The 16,129-nt window shown below is 30.6% G+C and overlaps 1 protein-coding gene across 1 annotated transcript in view; it reads left to right on the plus strand.

Moving 5' to 3' along the window:
* The window catches only part of LOC131843946 (reversion-inducing cysteine-rich protein with Kazal motifs), a 34,376-nt gene that overhangs the window by 4,606 nt on the left and 13,641 nt on the right, over window positions 1-16,129 (plus strand). The window contains exon 3 of the mRNA XM_059192732.1: window positions 525-580. Coding sequence (XP_059048715.1) covers window positions 525-580 — 56 coding nt within the window. The remainder of the gene's footprint in view (window positions 1-524; window positions 581-16,129) is intronic.

Consider the following 16,129-nt stretch of genomic DNA (forward strand, 5'->3'; position numbering starts at 1 on the left):
ATAAACAGCACAGTAGGTACGAAGTAATAATAATATTAGAATTGCAATTTTTAACGTATAGTTTCTCTATTCTGTGGTCACATCCCAATTTTTTTAAATATATTAAATTGATATGATAAATTTGATAGCAAGGGGTAACCTATATATAAAGAAATAACACTACGGATATGACGTTTCCTTGTTTTTTTTTCTGTTTGAAAGCTGACATGATGTATTTAGGTACAATTACTTAGAATTTCTTTTAGTTCAGGGGTTACTTAAAATTCTTAACTCTATAACTTTAAATTATATAGAATATTGCACCTATGCGAAGCCGGGGCGACTCGCTAGTATCCAGTAAATTGACACGTAGCACGGTGCACGAAATAGATCAAAAAGTTTCGTACAGTCATCTGTAAGTGTCATATCCAGTTTATAGTGGCCCGGACCCAGCTGTTGTCTCCCGTTCCGTCCGGCCGATCTACGTTGACGCTTTCATATACAAATATTTTCGTGATGCTTTATTACCCTATTTTTCATTTCAGATATATCGGCGTGCTGCAGCAAGGCGGAGGGGACATGTCGCAGTGTGTGTGAAAAGGTAGGCTACGTATTATTATGGCATACAATTTGTTAGGATCAAATTATCATAATAATAATAATATCTCAGGACAATTCACACAGCGCCATCTAGTCCCAAGCTCAGTAGAGCTTGTGTTGTGGGTACTGGACAAGTAATATAAATACATAGATTTTTTTGTGAATACATACGTAATATACAGGGAAAACACCCAGACCAAAACAAACAATCATATTCATGAACCAAATATTCGTACCACGCGAGGAATAGACCTTGCGACCATCGGAAGTAAGCCTCTGTGCTAAACCGTAAGCCACTAAAACCACCGAGACCGTCAAACAGAAATAAAAAGTCTAAGATCCGAGCAATGAAAAATCATTCTAAAACGTGTGTAGTAAGAAAATGATTTCATTTGAAATTATTAACCGTAGTCGTAAGCCATCTTCTAATATAATACACATATTGATCATATGACGCCCAATAGTTGCATAGTTATCATGAACTCTGTCTAAAGGTTATCGGTTTCTACTGTTAGAATTCATTGTTTTGTTACTATAGACGCCATACGGTCACAGCTACTTTAGATAAGAATATTTTCTTATTTCATAAATTTTAGAGTGTGATTTAGCGGGAGTCGAGATTTTAAACTTCTAGTGCCTGTCATAGTGTTAAACACAATTAGAAACTCGTCAAGTGTACATAACAAAATTTAATTATACCATATGAATCATAACATATAATATCAATAATGTTATTGAATGATTTATCTTGCACTCATGCGCCGTCAGCATTAATTTAATAACGTATTAATTATTCATTATCAAAAACAATTCACTTTCGGTCACCAAACTCGGCACGTGTACTAATGAACTGCATTTTAGTAATAAATTTTATATTTTTCTCATTAATTTTTCTTTGACTTTTCATTCATTATTTAACAATTAAATGTGTAGTGTAACAAAACCGCACAATAATAATAAGTTAGCACTGTAGGTAAATTCAATAAATTTTCACACAGCTCAACCTATCATATCGGACACGTACGATTTACGTATTCCCAGATGAGCTGTGTTGGACATTCCTTGAGTCTCTCGGCACCGCCAGTGGAATCTTAATCACACCTACAAGGATTTCCAATCAAAGTTTTCAGTAGAAAGCTAAAATTGACTAATTAAGCGGATTTATTGCTTCCCCCAAAACTTCTCAGTTCTTTGATATTTTTATCGCGTCTCTCATATTGTGGTCATTCAGTATTTATTCGAATTACATAAAAAAGGACGGTATCTGATTTCCTTTTAATAGAATTATAATAGTTAACGCGACTATAAATTTTTTTGTTTTATATATTTTTGTGGGACGTTGATGGAAGTATAGGGAAATTGAATGGTACGTGACGAATGTATCTTCCAGAACTATTGAAATAGTATACTAAGGAAACCATGAAAGCAAAGCGGTCCAAGTCGATTCTAATCAACAACCGTGTCGCAACTCGCAATGGCCCGTTCTGAGAAAGCGTGCACGATGAATAAAGGAAAATTATTAAAACGTGTAAGGAGAGACACCGGGGACTAATACATTCGTATTTAATTCCGTCTCGTTAGGGACCGTCGCGCCGTGATGGCTGTTTCCTCCCCCGCGACACCGTTTGAATACTTTACAAGTTCATATCGATATTTTTATTCATCATACGTGGCTTTCCTAGTATCGACATTTATTAAAACGTATACGTATGCTTTTATAAAATTCATTAGATTTTTATAAACATTATTTCAAGTACATGTCGATTTGTGAATGAAACTGGGATTTATCAGTAAAAAGGTAATACTTTTTTTTAGAATGCTATTAAGTATTAGGTGTTACTCGCGATTTCATCTTCTTTATTTTAGATAAAGGATAGCCGATGTCCATTTTCGTTATGCAAGCTATTCTTACATTACAAAATTCATTGTCATCGTTTAGTCGTAAGAAGGTAACAGACAGATAGATAAACTTTCATATTTCATATAAAATTAAGTATGAATAGACAACTAAAATAATGTTATAGAACAACTGATATATATATATATATATATTTTGTAAATACATATATTATATGCACAGAAAATACCCAGATCAATACAAATAACCATACTTTTCAATACAAAGAAAAATATACAATAGAATCGAACCCGTACCATCGGATGTAGAGCGGTTTGCTAAAACAATAAACCACTGAGGAGGACAACTGAAAGAATGTTTTAATTATAAATTACATTTACATGACTACTATTATGTATGTATTCGTATTTAGTATAAGAAGTAAAGCACTCAATTTACAACTAGCCCGCATGATTTTTTCGAAGTTATTTTATTCAATGATTTTTAAATTGTAACAATTGTTTTATGTACTCTATTTTTAAAGGCGTATGACATATTTTTAATTAGCAAGATGTTCTCGGTGTTTTTCTACCCTAGAGGACAATATATATAATGAGGCAGCCTGTTAAAGCAATTATTAAATGTATTTAACCCCAATAGTGTCTCTTTATTTATTAATTGAACTAACGTCTAAAATACGCTTCAATTTCATATGAATAGTTAAAAGATTAATAGACAGAGATAGGAATTACAGGGTGGTTCAAATAATACCTATCTATGTAGTAGGGTTATTGATAATGGTGAAAGGGGTTGAAGGGAGGGGGTAATTGACAATGTTAAACCCAGCATGTCCTAGATGACAGGGCAGTAAGGATAATAACATAATAGCAGCGTATGTCGTAGACTGCCGTCATTTTGTCGTGACTAGGTATAGCTTATCAATATGACTAACTGAAACAATGGTTCAATGAATTGTAGTTGAAGTATAATAATGATATCTCTGAATCCGCACAGCGCCATCTAGTCCTAAGATAAACAGAGCTTATGTTATAGTTACTAGATAACTGATATAGATGAGAACATAGAAATATATTTTGTAAATACATACATGATTGGTATCACGATTATCACTTTATAACGTGATCTCCGTATTGCTCTCTTAAAGTAGACAGTTTTTTTTATGTAAATAACAAACAAGCTGACAGCCTCATGGTAAGTGGTAACCGTTGCCTATATCATGTATCTACTTTAATTTTAGTACATAGTTCATCACACGTCAGCATAGTTCAATATCGTTTACTTTTATTAGAACAGCAGCGTTGTTTATAATATCTATAAATCATATGTATAATAATCCATATTTTATACTAAAAATGTAAACACATGTTACAGACTTACCTGAAATATATTCTAATACACTATTACGCAACAGTAAGTAAATATTTATGTGATTACATTGACATAGGGTTACCAAGACTATAAAATTATAAATTATGTATAAAATAACTCTGAATCATTATACCTTTTTACATTACATATTCTGGTGTGGGTGTTATTTATTTACAAGAAAACTGTATTTAAGTATTGAAATACTTGAATCAGTTATTTAGTACCCATAACACAAGACTAGATTGTGCTGTATAGCTTGCCTAGGTTAATTATTACTATTCATAATATGCATTTATTTATTAGGCATATATAAATTAGGTGATTATTTATTATATATGATAACAATAATGTAATAAATAGTGGCAGTGATTTGGCGTACAATCATCCGACATACGAAAAATTATGATTAGTGTAAGGATTATACATGTATGTACTAGCTGTGTCCGCGGTTTCACCCGTGTTAAATTTCAATAAAATATATGCCTATGTGTTATTCTGATGCATAAACTATATTACTGTAATGATTTATCAAAATCCGTTCAGTAGTTTTTGCGTGAAAGAGTAACAAACATTCATACTTAGAAATTTTCGCATTTATAATATTAATAATAATAAGAATTACGATATTTGTTATTATGTTTTGTATATATTTTTTAAAAACAAAATGTGAAATAGATAAATGTGATTGCCAACCCTACTTCGACTACTTGTACAAAGAACATCGGCCTATTGAGTGCGATCGGGATCATAAATTGTAGAGGAATTTATGAAGTGGCAGTGATGGGCATAGTGGACTTGTTATACGACAGCCTATGGGCTGCAAAAAATATACTACTATTAGGAAATTGCGGCACGTGTGAACAGTTGTCGGCCATACTGCGAAAGTTATCTGTTACATTTTCGCGCCTAAAACACTGAAGGAATTTTAATCTATAAATGTATATCTAGATAGGAATTTAGCAAAGCAAAGTTGATAATTGGAATGCGGTGAAACAGGAATATAATTGGAAGGAAATAGGGGGATTCAATAATTTCTCAAGTAATAGATATAATTCTATTTAAACGCAGTCGTGAGCATCATCTAGTACTCTATAGAAACGGTTATTAATTGGCAACATGAGTATATTCGTGTACAATTAGTTGCTACATTTTGTATCTCAACCGCGGTAAATGGAATCACATGTCATTTAGTTTTGTAGATGTTAATGTTACAGAATCTTGTTTTATAAACATTGTACATAGTTACTTAGCGTCATGTACGTGCCAAACAAATATTCCCATATGGGTGTAATTAATTCAGTAACCTTTAGTATAAAGGATTATTTCTATTTCTATTCGTAGTGTAGTATACTCGTACATATATAGGTTTCTTTATCCCTGCTCGTTGTACATCAATCTTGATGATGATATAGAATTAGGTTAACGCGATCTTTGCGGGCATATACAGAGGATATTTTGTAATATTTATGAATATGTAAGTGCATCGCCAGAAATAAACGCAATTCTGAACTATTCGTTATTCAAGATATTACCATATGAAAACATTGTACAAAGTCATCTGCGTGTGTACCGCTGTCTCTTAATTCTGCTGTGTATTTGTTTGCCACCCTTGTAGTATAAAAAAATGATGCTCTTTAAGTATAAAGCTAAGGCTAGTATGCAATTAAGGATCTGTAGTAGACAAATAACAAAAATAATTTTATCCAATACGTATAAATCGAAGACTAAGAATACAAAATAAATTGCTAATATCGACACAGAGACTAAACATGTTTCGAAGAAATTGTTATTGCATGGCCATTAAATTGTGCAATAAATTGTCTGATAGTGTAAAAATATTACCATACGCTCAATTTAAAGCGAAATTGTTTAAATATTTAATTAATAATTGTTTTTATTTTGTAGAAGATCTTATATCTAACTGTAATTTATGAGAATTTAATATATTTATCTATTAATCTAATTAAATTATAATTTTAAAATAATTTATATTGGTAGTAGTTTAAATAATTTTATGATTTTAAATAATTTACACACCTTGAATGATATATATTGCTGAACACCTTATTAATTGTTGTGTAAGAGCTGCTATATGCAATTACCAGTATTTTGTAAATAAATAAACATTCATTCATTCATTCAACATTCATTCAACATAAATTTTGATATATGTAGAGACAGTGATGACAAAGGGACAAACACTTAGATGTCTTTATTTGTTGTCAATTACAGAAATATCTAAAAATTTTGTTTCTCTAGAACTTAATAATAAAAGTAGTGAAATGTGCCTTTATAAGTAGAAGTTATAAATGCGCACAAGAATTGTAATTATGCAAATAAAATAAATAAACAGTGCAATTTTTACCACAAGTGATTGTGTGTTGAATCATAATAAAACCGACACCTAAACTTTAATTATAAGCAAGTATGTTATATAACGTATATATATATATATATGTTATATATAATAATAATCTCAAAGTTAATTCATTCCTAAATATTATAAAATAAAGTTTTAATGTTAAATATAGCAATATGTATTTTGAAACAATCCAGAATATCTTCACACATTGCGTCATTGCGTAATATATTTATTCTAAAAAAATTATAATTATAAGTACGCATTGGATTTATTTTTGTGGCGATAGACGGCTAGTTCAAAGACAGCGCGGCGCGTTTGATGTCTGTGTGCTCTCGGCGACTGGTCCAGATTTTCGCAGCTGTACTAAAATATACTTTACCTAAATGTATATTAGAACCCTCAGTGGCTTCCGTTTTTATCTACTATAAGTGTGATAAGCATAATTGTTGATTCTTAGAATTATTTAAAGCTAAGCAGATAAAATTTTGCTATATATTTTTTAACTTTGTATAAAATAATAGAAACATTACTTGTGTAATCTTTGATTATCAAAGGTAAATGGATGTACCTAATTATTTTTGTTTTTATGTTTGGTTATGATAGAGCCAACTCATTTGTGCTAATCTTATACTGTGGGGGACCAGTTTAAGATCACAGTATGAGGACGAGGTCGGGTTAACTAAATAATCGTGGAAATACAGGAATTTCTTCACCCAGCTAAACTTTGTAAAAAGTCGGTTGCGTAAGTCTTACCTACTACTCTGTTGATCTCAGTTACAAGTTACCTATATCAGCACCATGTAACTTGCTTTTTTATAGGGTGAGATTTGGAAACGAAATTATAGAATAAATGGCGTGATATACCTCATCACAGGCGCCATATGATAATTTAAGGACCGTGTGGTGCATATATAGATAACGGTTACCACTTACCATCAGCTGGGCCGTGTTGGCTTGCTCCCATACATTTTCATTCCAATTTCATATAGTAATCGCTCTGGTAGGTTTCCAAGAGAGATCATGTAGAGATTAACAATAGGACCAAAGTGTTCTTCAATACAAACAAACCTCTTCATGGATATACAGATCTGAAGACTATTCTAATAAGCATGAATTCAACACAAACATGACTAACTTCGATTGTAATAATCGAATAATAACACGAGTTACGCTGAAGAATCAAGTAATTCGTGGACGCTGAATTGTTTTGGTTTCTAATCACGTAGCAGAACATTAGTGCCATTTACCCGAATACCTGCCTATCTGACGCATGTTAAAGATTTATAGGTGCCTATTGTATTTTAGATTCCGTCCTTTGGAGTGGATCGTCACTTGTAGTAGGTATGTAATGCACCATAGTATAAAAATAATAGATATTTATTTTAACTTATAATGCACGTAGTTATACGTTTTTATATACGTTTATACGATATATAATGTAATGTATTATAAGTATGGTATGTATGTAATGTATTATAACTAACTATACTTATACAGTGGTATAAGTATAGTTAGTTACATAGTTTACCTCAGCATACTAATATAGGTTTAGTGATATTTAATTGCTCATTATAATATACTATGTAATAAAGAAATTATAATTGAATATACTTCCTAAATTATGACTTAGTATATTCAGGGAGGTAATATAAATTAAACCATCTCCTTGCTAATAACATTAAATGTGCAATAATGAAATTTTAGCTACTGTTTTTTCACTTACTTTGAATGTATTATTTTCATTTGAAATTGTGGTACAATGATGTGGCTGCATAGGTTTATACTCTATATATGTTTATATTTTTATTAAGAACTTCATAATATTTTGTATATGCAACATAACAATACTTCCAAATAAAGAAGTTATCAAAAAAAAGAAACAACAAATGCCTTTGTTACAATGAATTTGCATAGGATTTTACTTCTAGTTTAGTGTCCACCTTTTATTGATTGAATGAATATAGAGGTTAAGTACAATATATAGCTACAAATAAAGCATAAGTAAGGGTAGTGACATTTATAAATGTAACATATTTTAGTTACAATTTAATAGGGTAATATCAGTACCGGTGACGACCATGTTACATTCCCTTTAAATTGAAAGTTGCGAAAACAAACAAACTAATGCGCGCGAGTCGCTTCAAAGCGGGTGAAAATAGACACATCTGAAACCCTTTCATGTCCAACGGGCCGTCCCTCCCACGTCCATGACATTCTGGATCTTCGGACAGAAGTCCATTATAATAGTATTAAATACTTACAAGTTTTAAAATTACTATTAACTTATCTACTGATTACCATTAAAAAAAAATAACACCCATTCTTTGTGGAATTTCTATAGATCGTCATATTAATAGAGTTACTGGAGTAATTATACTTTTATCCAAAGCCAAATCTTACTCAGAATCTTTTGCCGTAATCGATTTTTTAAAAGGAGAAGATTTTTAATTATTTTGTTAAGAGGATTTTTTCTATGTTCGAGTATCTACATGATGATTTTAGGTGGTGATGATTTACGAGGATACGTATTCATATATATATTTTGTTCAATCGTTTTTATGTGAATTATGTGCCTTTTGTCACATGTACAATGTTAATAAGAATACCTAGGTATATTTACATATATCTTGTTATTTTTTTATAGTTTTGATTAATAATAATAATATAACTATATTATTTTTGTTGTTATTTATTATGGCATGTGAAAAAAACAAAAAGTGCACTTTACAAGAATCATTTTAAAAACGGCGGCCTTACCGCTAGTAATAAATATTAAAGTTAGTAAAAGCATGTTATCACTCACTCTTTAGTTCATAATTTGTACACTGACTGACACTCTACTTTGAAGATTACTTTATTTGATATAAACTATAAAATAGATTTACGAGTGTGTGTAAAGTCTACAGTAAATATAATGTGCAGTAGGAAAATACTGGGCGGTGCGCGGCGCGGCGTAGAGTCGAAGAGTCGAGTCACTTTGTTGTAGGCAATCGTTATCGTTTCCACGAAGCTCATTATTCTGTGTGAAGTGCCACCGGCAGGACAGCCGAGGGGGTCGCGAGGGGAAGGGGAGGGAATATCTTCAGCTCGTTAATCAAGACGCCTGTCACCGACATAGTGACGTTTCAAACACTCTGACCAAACTTTATTTTTTCACTGACATGAGTTTAGTGAAAAGACATGCGTTTCAGCGCTGTATAATGACAATGTGCTCTCTATAAATAAAACACTGCAGTTTTTATTATATGTAAATATTACGTAACGTAATGAAATGAACAGTTATATAATTAATCAGAACCTATCTAACTATTGTATATTTTGAAAATAAACACGCAACGTGATGTGGTTTTTAATAGTGAGAGAATTTTTTAAATGTTTCTTATGTAGATTCCAGAGATTACTCTCCATGTACAAATAAACTCATAAAAATTGTGCATCTGTGTAGACGGGAGAGTTGTCGATTAGTGGTTGACTATAAACAGACACAAAACAAACAGCTGATTTCGAATATTTAACGTTAAAACATTTATGTGCCAATATAAACCACATAAGTCTTCGATTTATAGTAGAGTACATTTCAAAAGGTACGTATCTAACGTTTAAAATAAAGTGAAAGATGTGGAAAACTAAATGCATAAATATCAGCGCCGTATGGTTTGTAATTGCTGAGAAAAATTGAGATCAATAACATCAATATTTGCTTGTCTTATTGCAAGAGAGTTTGCAATTTCATACATTGGATCTATATGGGGATATAATTTAACTTAGTGAAGGCAAAGGTTTCCGTAATTTATTTCTTCCGTGACCTGGGTGTGCTACTACCGAAACTTAAAAAAAATAGTTGGCATTGTTTCATTATATCTTTACCGTATCAGTAAATCATTAATGTGGAACAGCGTCCAGACAAATTTACAAAACATCAAAGCGGTAAATTAATGGAGGCGGTGATTTGATTCTGTTCTTTGGTTAGGTTTAGTTTGTTCGCGTTATTTCGGAGCCACTCTATATAGTGACATTAGGGTTGACAAATGTTGGACTTTGACATGTTGAATTAATATAATACTATAATATTTCATGAATGGCGAGTATATTAATCAACTAATATAGATTACATAAGAGGGTATTTAGGTACACGTAAAGGATCTCTTTTTTTTGCTTTACTTTAGCACTTGACGTTACTTGATTGACATTACTGTATCTTTAGATTAACTTAATTTGCATTATAAGATACTAGATACCTTAACTATAACTAAACAGAGTCCACAAACACTACATTATATGTATAGTTTAAAATGCATTATGATTATAAAGGATAGAAAATGACAAAATACAAAATAGTCATGTTAGAGGATGGACTTTTATCCACATAAAAGTAGTTTGCATTATGTAAACAAATCTTAGGTTCCAGCATCGACCTTCCATCGATTTTTTTCTTGTTTGTTTGGTTTGTATGAAATTATTTAGTTATTATCCATGAAAGTAAGTAGCTACATCCGTAAGCTGATTAACACTTGAGGATTCCTTTACTAGGTGCAGTAAAATCTCGCTAACTGTATATACAGTTAGCGAGATAACTATATATATATATATATGTATGTATTGAGAGCATGCGTGTCTGCTATTACGAAATTTAATTTAATTCTCCCAGTCTAAACCAATGGCCCGCCCTAACTTCGCACGAGTGCTCATAATTATAAGTTTAATAAATATTTTTTAAATAGCGATGAATATCAAATCAAAATCAAATCAGTGCAGTTGTCCTAGAGTTTACTGCTCTATTAACAAAATAAGTTCCCTCTCTTTCAATAATATTAATTAGGTGACAGTTTCCAGTTATTACTAGTTACTTTACTGTTTTAACTACATCTAATATGTACTATATAAAAATATCTTTGTGTTTATAACAGAAGTCCTCAGAAACGGTTGGACCGATATTTATGAAGTTTTGTGTATATCCAGTAGGTCTGAGAATAGGACGTCAACAATCTTTTATACCCCTAACACAAAATATATATATAAATATTATTTTATAATTTGGCATTAAAAATACATACAGCCCTATATTTTCATCCTTCCGCCATAAACTCTTGCATTCTAATAGCGATATTGGTACTTTAATTTATATGTCAAAACAACGTTTGCCGGGTCAGTTAATATGTATATATTATGTAATATTATCTTATCTGTGGTATATATAAATGGTCACAATTTCAGTAGTCTGCGAGCCCTGGAAGTATCTTGATTCACGTCACGATATGAGCTGCCACGGTCGGCTTCCCTGTAGGAATAATTACAGGCGGGTAGTGGCTAAACTATTTAGGGCGACGGCATGCACTCGTTCATGGTTTTATTGTTGACGCATTTGTGATTTAATTTGAGATTTGCTACTTGAGTACTTTATTATGGGCTGTGTTTCGTTCTGCCCAGGTGATGCCGATACTTTATTTAATTATGTTAATACAACGAGCAATTAACGCACTATTTTTTATTTATGGTTCTGAGATGGTTGCCTATAAGTCCGGTTTTCACTGCAATATATACCGAGAATAATTATTATCGCAAGTCACAACTAGACTATATATCATATATATGGATGTATATAAGTTTACGTATAAAGTCCAATGTGATGCATGGTCCAAAGCCCTCTAGTATTGTGAAAAAAATATTTTTCTATTAATTTATATTTAATAAGTCTGTAAATAAATAAATATATTATGAATAAGATATTTATTTATTTTACAGATTTATTTATTTTTATTAAAAACCTACTTATTAATCGAATTAACGAAATATAAAAAACAAAGACAACCATTAATTTTGTATACGTATGTAAATCTATGAGATAATATTTGAGAAAAAGCATAGAAAGTTTAAAGTATTCACCCTTTTGTAATTTTGAGAAAAACTGCAAAATCTATAACTGTCTAACATATCGTATCTTCTACTTATGAATATAGTTTAACAATATTATATGCAGTTATGGCCATATAATCCACCATAAAATAGATGAAATGCACCGAAGAGCACTAAAATTTTATTGCAGTACCTATATGCAAAATGGTTGTGTCGAGTGCGCGCCGAATCCTAATAGATTCATTGTCTTTGTGCTTCTTGCGCGAATCGAGCCATTTGTCACTGCTACACTGTCATTGCTGGAGTTCTTCGACCTCTGCTCTATGGAAAACATATTGACATAGAAAATGTACCTATATTATATTATTAAATTGGTATACATAATCATCATCATTCATCTGGCCTCAACTTCCAAATTTCATATTTAAAATTTTATAAAGTTATAAATTTCCCTACAGTTTTTTTTCGAATGCCATGAGTGCCATGACACAGACAGAACATGAAAAATATATATTTTATAACCAGAATTCGAAATATTTAAATAATAAATTACCAAGTCCTTTTTGTATGTTAATTTAATTATAAGTTCATAGACGTTATTTTAAAAGAATGGCCACGACATAATAAGTTTACGTAGCATATCAATAACAATATTAATCTTAATATATCAACATCAAGATAGCTTGGTACCTATTTGTATTGTATTATCAGGAAATATCCCTTTGTGAAGTTCGTTTAATGCCATACACGTTTCACGCAGGACGTGTTAACTTTCGTGGCGTCATATCAAGCGTATGATGTCAACCGCATTGGATTGTCCCCATACTAATACACCATGAGACCACCATATACCGGATTCTTGTCGCCGCGACCTGTGATTACACATTATTTTGATTGATTAATAATATGAAATGATGAATAAGTTCATTATTATCCAATTATATAATTGATTAATTTACTGTAATAGTGTCCTTCGCAACTAAAACATGCTTTTAATTTTTATATATGCGTTTGTATCTCTATATTTAAATAGTCTGTTATGCAAGATATATTACTGTATTGTTTTTCTAATTAAAGATACAGGCAAAAAAATAAATAGAATACTAGAAAGATCTATTCTTTTAAGATTATTGAACTTGCATTTTCGCTTCTATGTTTCTCCAATTAGTAGTAGGTGCTACATACTGCGTAGTAACTGTAATAGTACTTTAGTTAGTCTTGAGAAATAAAATATTTTAAATGTTATAGCGAAACAGGACTGAAATAATATCCTTTTTTCAATTAAGACAGTTGCCAACCCTACCTGTGATATACAGACTTACAATTTTTATTCTGTTGCCATTACGAACTACCGCCGCGGATTGAATAATAAGCGATGTTTTTGAATAGCAAAGCATTGGTTGCATATAAAAATATACTGCGCTTATTTCGGTAGGTATGACTTAGAATTATTAGTGTCTAATTTATTTATTATTATTAATATGTAATTATAATTGCTGTAAAATCAGAGTGTAAAATATTATGCATATAGCAATCTCTCTATCTAATTGTGTAGCATTTTATCTAAATAATGTTATTATAAATTGGCAATAACTCTTGTGTTGATTTACAATTTATATGGGTACAATCACCAAATTATGTTATTAGTTATATATCATTACATGGTATAAAACAAAGTCGCTGTCGCTATCTGTTTGTCCCTATGTATGCGTAAATCTTTAAAACTACGCAACGGATTTTAAAGCGGTTTTATTTAATAAATAGAGTGATTAAAGAGGAAGGTTTATATGTATAATACAGGTACACCAGTGCGAAGCCGATGCGAGTAGCTAGTGAGCTATATTTCAGATGCATTTTTACCAATGTTTATATGTTAAATCTTCTTTGAAAACACAAAGAAAATACACACAATACCACAAATATTATTATTAGGATTCGTATCACTTTCTATCAGATCCTATAAGTATTAAAATTATATTATTTTACCAACAAATATGAAAATACAAATTATTGAGTACTCGCATGCTTACTATGACTCATCACATAATAATTTTTATATTCATATCCACAGATTTCTGGTACTATACACATGTGCCAGTGATTTTTTTTTATTTTTCATTCTTGCTCTAAGCGAACTTAAATCTTTGAAAAATTTTTGTGTATAATATATATTACCAGTGACAAAAAGGAATCTTGCAAAATTTTGAATAGATAACTTTTATTATTATTACATAATAATCTATTTTCGACCTTCTAGATACGTGCTCCAGGCCCGCATCTAGATGCGGGATATAAGAAGAATAGTTATCTAATTATCACCACTGACCTAAACAGTGATTTTTATACAGTCTGATTGTTAGTTGTGAGGAATAAATATAGAATAAATATTATAGTTTTACTATGGAATACCATAGTATAATAGTTATTCTATTCTATAATAGTGATTGTTAGGTATAAATATCTATAATATTTATTCCTAACAACTATTAGTTTATATTTTGTTTCAAACTAGAATAATATACAATACAATAAGGTATCTTTAAATTAAGAAACTATTTCAAAAATATTTGTAGTAATTCGCTAACCTTTTAATAGTAGTTTAATTACCCCCAATATACTTACATAGATATATAGCATACTACATAGTATGATAGGTACAATTAATTAGTAAACTAAAGATATGTGTATAAATTCAACAAGGCTGCCTTTTTATTCTAAGTTTTATTTAGGAAATTTTAACATAATATGATAATGCCAGTCCAATCATATCTTATTACTAATCTTATCTTCTAACAAGGTGGCCTGCTGATGAAAGCAACATGTAGGCAACCTTAGGCTAACGGATACACTTACAATACTTACTTAATACCTATATAAAATTTGTGATCCCTCATTATAACATTAACATAGCCCATAAAGTTTATTAATTATATTTAATTAGCTGCCCATCCCGGCTTCGCACCGGTGTACATGTATTATATGTACATATAAACATTCCTCTTGAATCACTCTATCTATTAAAAAAAACCGCTTCAATTTCCGTTGCTTAGTTTTATAGATTTAAGCTTACATAAGAACAGACAGCGTCAGCGACTTTATTTTATACTATGTATCTAATGATATATAATGCAATATCATAGGGTCATTACGGTATGAATGAACCCGAACTCTGGTATTATACTCGTCATATTCGCAATCTTGTAAGTCACAAGCCTGACAATGTAATTTCACTAGTTAATGACTGAACAATAAAGCGAAATTACTAATAGTGTGGGCGCTTAGACTTATTTAAACGACTGATTTGTATACAATGATCATTGTTCGTCCGCAATTCTGCCCGAGTCTGAGGGCGCGAACGAACTCGGGTTAATCGATGACAAATATGCGAACATATTGAATGACTTTTGAAATATTATGCTTATTCTGCGAATATTTTTGCACATAATCGAGAGTTACTTTGTATATGAAATGTTCACTTAAATCTTAAATAATTAATTCGATGTTTTTATAATTTATTTCATTTATTTATATTCTTCCTTATTATATGCCATAGGGTGTGAAGATAGCACATGTTGCCACATATATACAAACATTTTATTCACAAGATTTGTTTCTAAATTTTCTCCATAACTACATGGTAAATAGTATTATTTGTAAAACAAATAATTTCATTTTATATTTATTATTATTATTATATTTTATTTATATTTTCAAGAAGAGTAGGTGATATTCGAATTACATGACCATATTTCTAGTTTGAATAATTACATATATACTCGACCGAGACACAAACATATGATTTTATTAAACTTTAATACCCTTGTACTAAATATGTAACTACGTATTCGGATTATATATTAATTAATTTAAATTAAATAGTGTATATATAACTAATGTTTTTGTGGAGAAAATAAATATATTATTAATTTAATATAATGCACTTTTATAAAAGTCAACAAATTAATATTTTCATGCGATAATTTCGACTGAATTTTATTATAATATTGTCCCACTTCCACCAGCATATTATATATTTTTCCACCAGGGTTTTGTTACAATTGATAATTAGTTTTATTTTTTGTGGAACTTGTAGTACGTGTCGAGAGATC

Source organism: Achroia grisella, unplaced genomic scaffold (assembly GCF_030625045.1).
Source record: "Achroia grisella isolate CSIRO2021 unplaced genomic scaffold, CSIRO_AGI_Agris_v1 utg359, whole genome shotgun sequence".
NCBI classification, from domain to species: Eukaryota; Metazoa; Arthropoda; class Insecta; order Lepidoptera; family Pyralidae; genus Achroia; species Achroia grisella.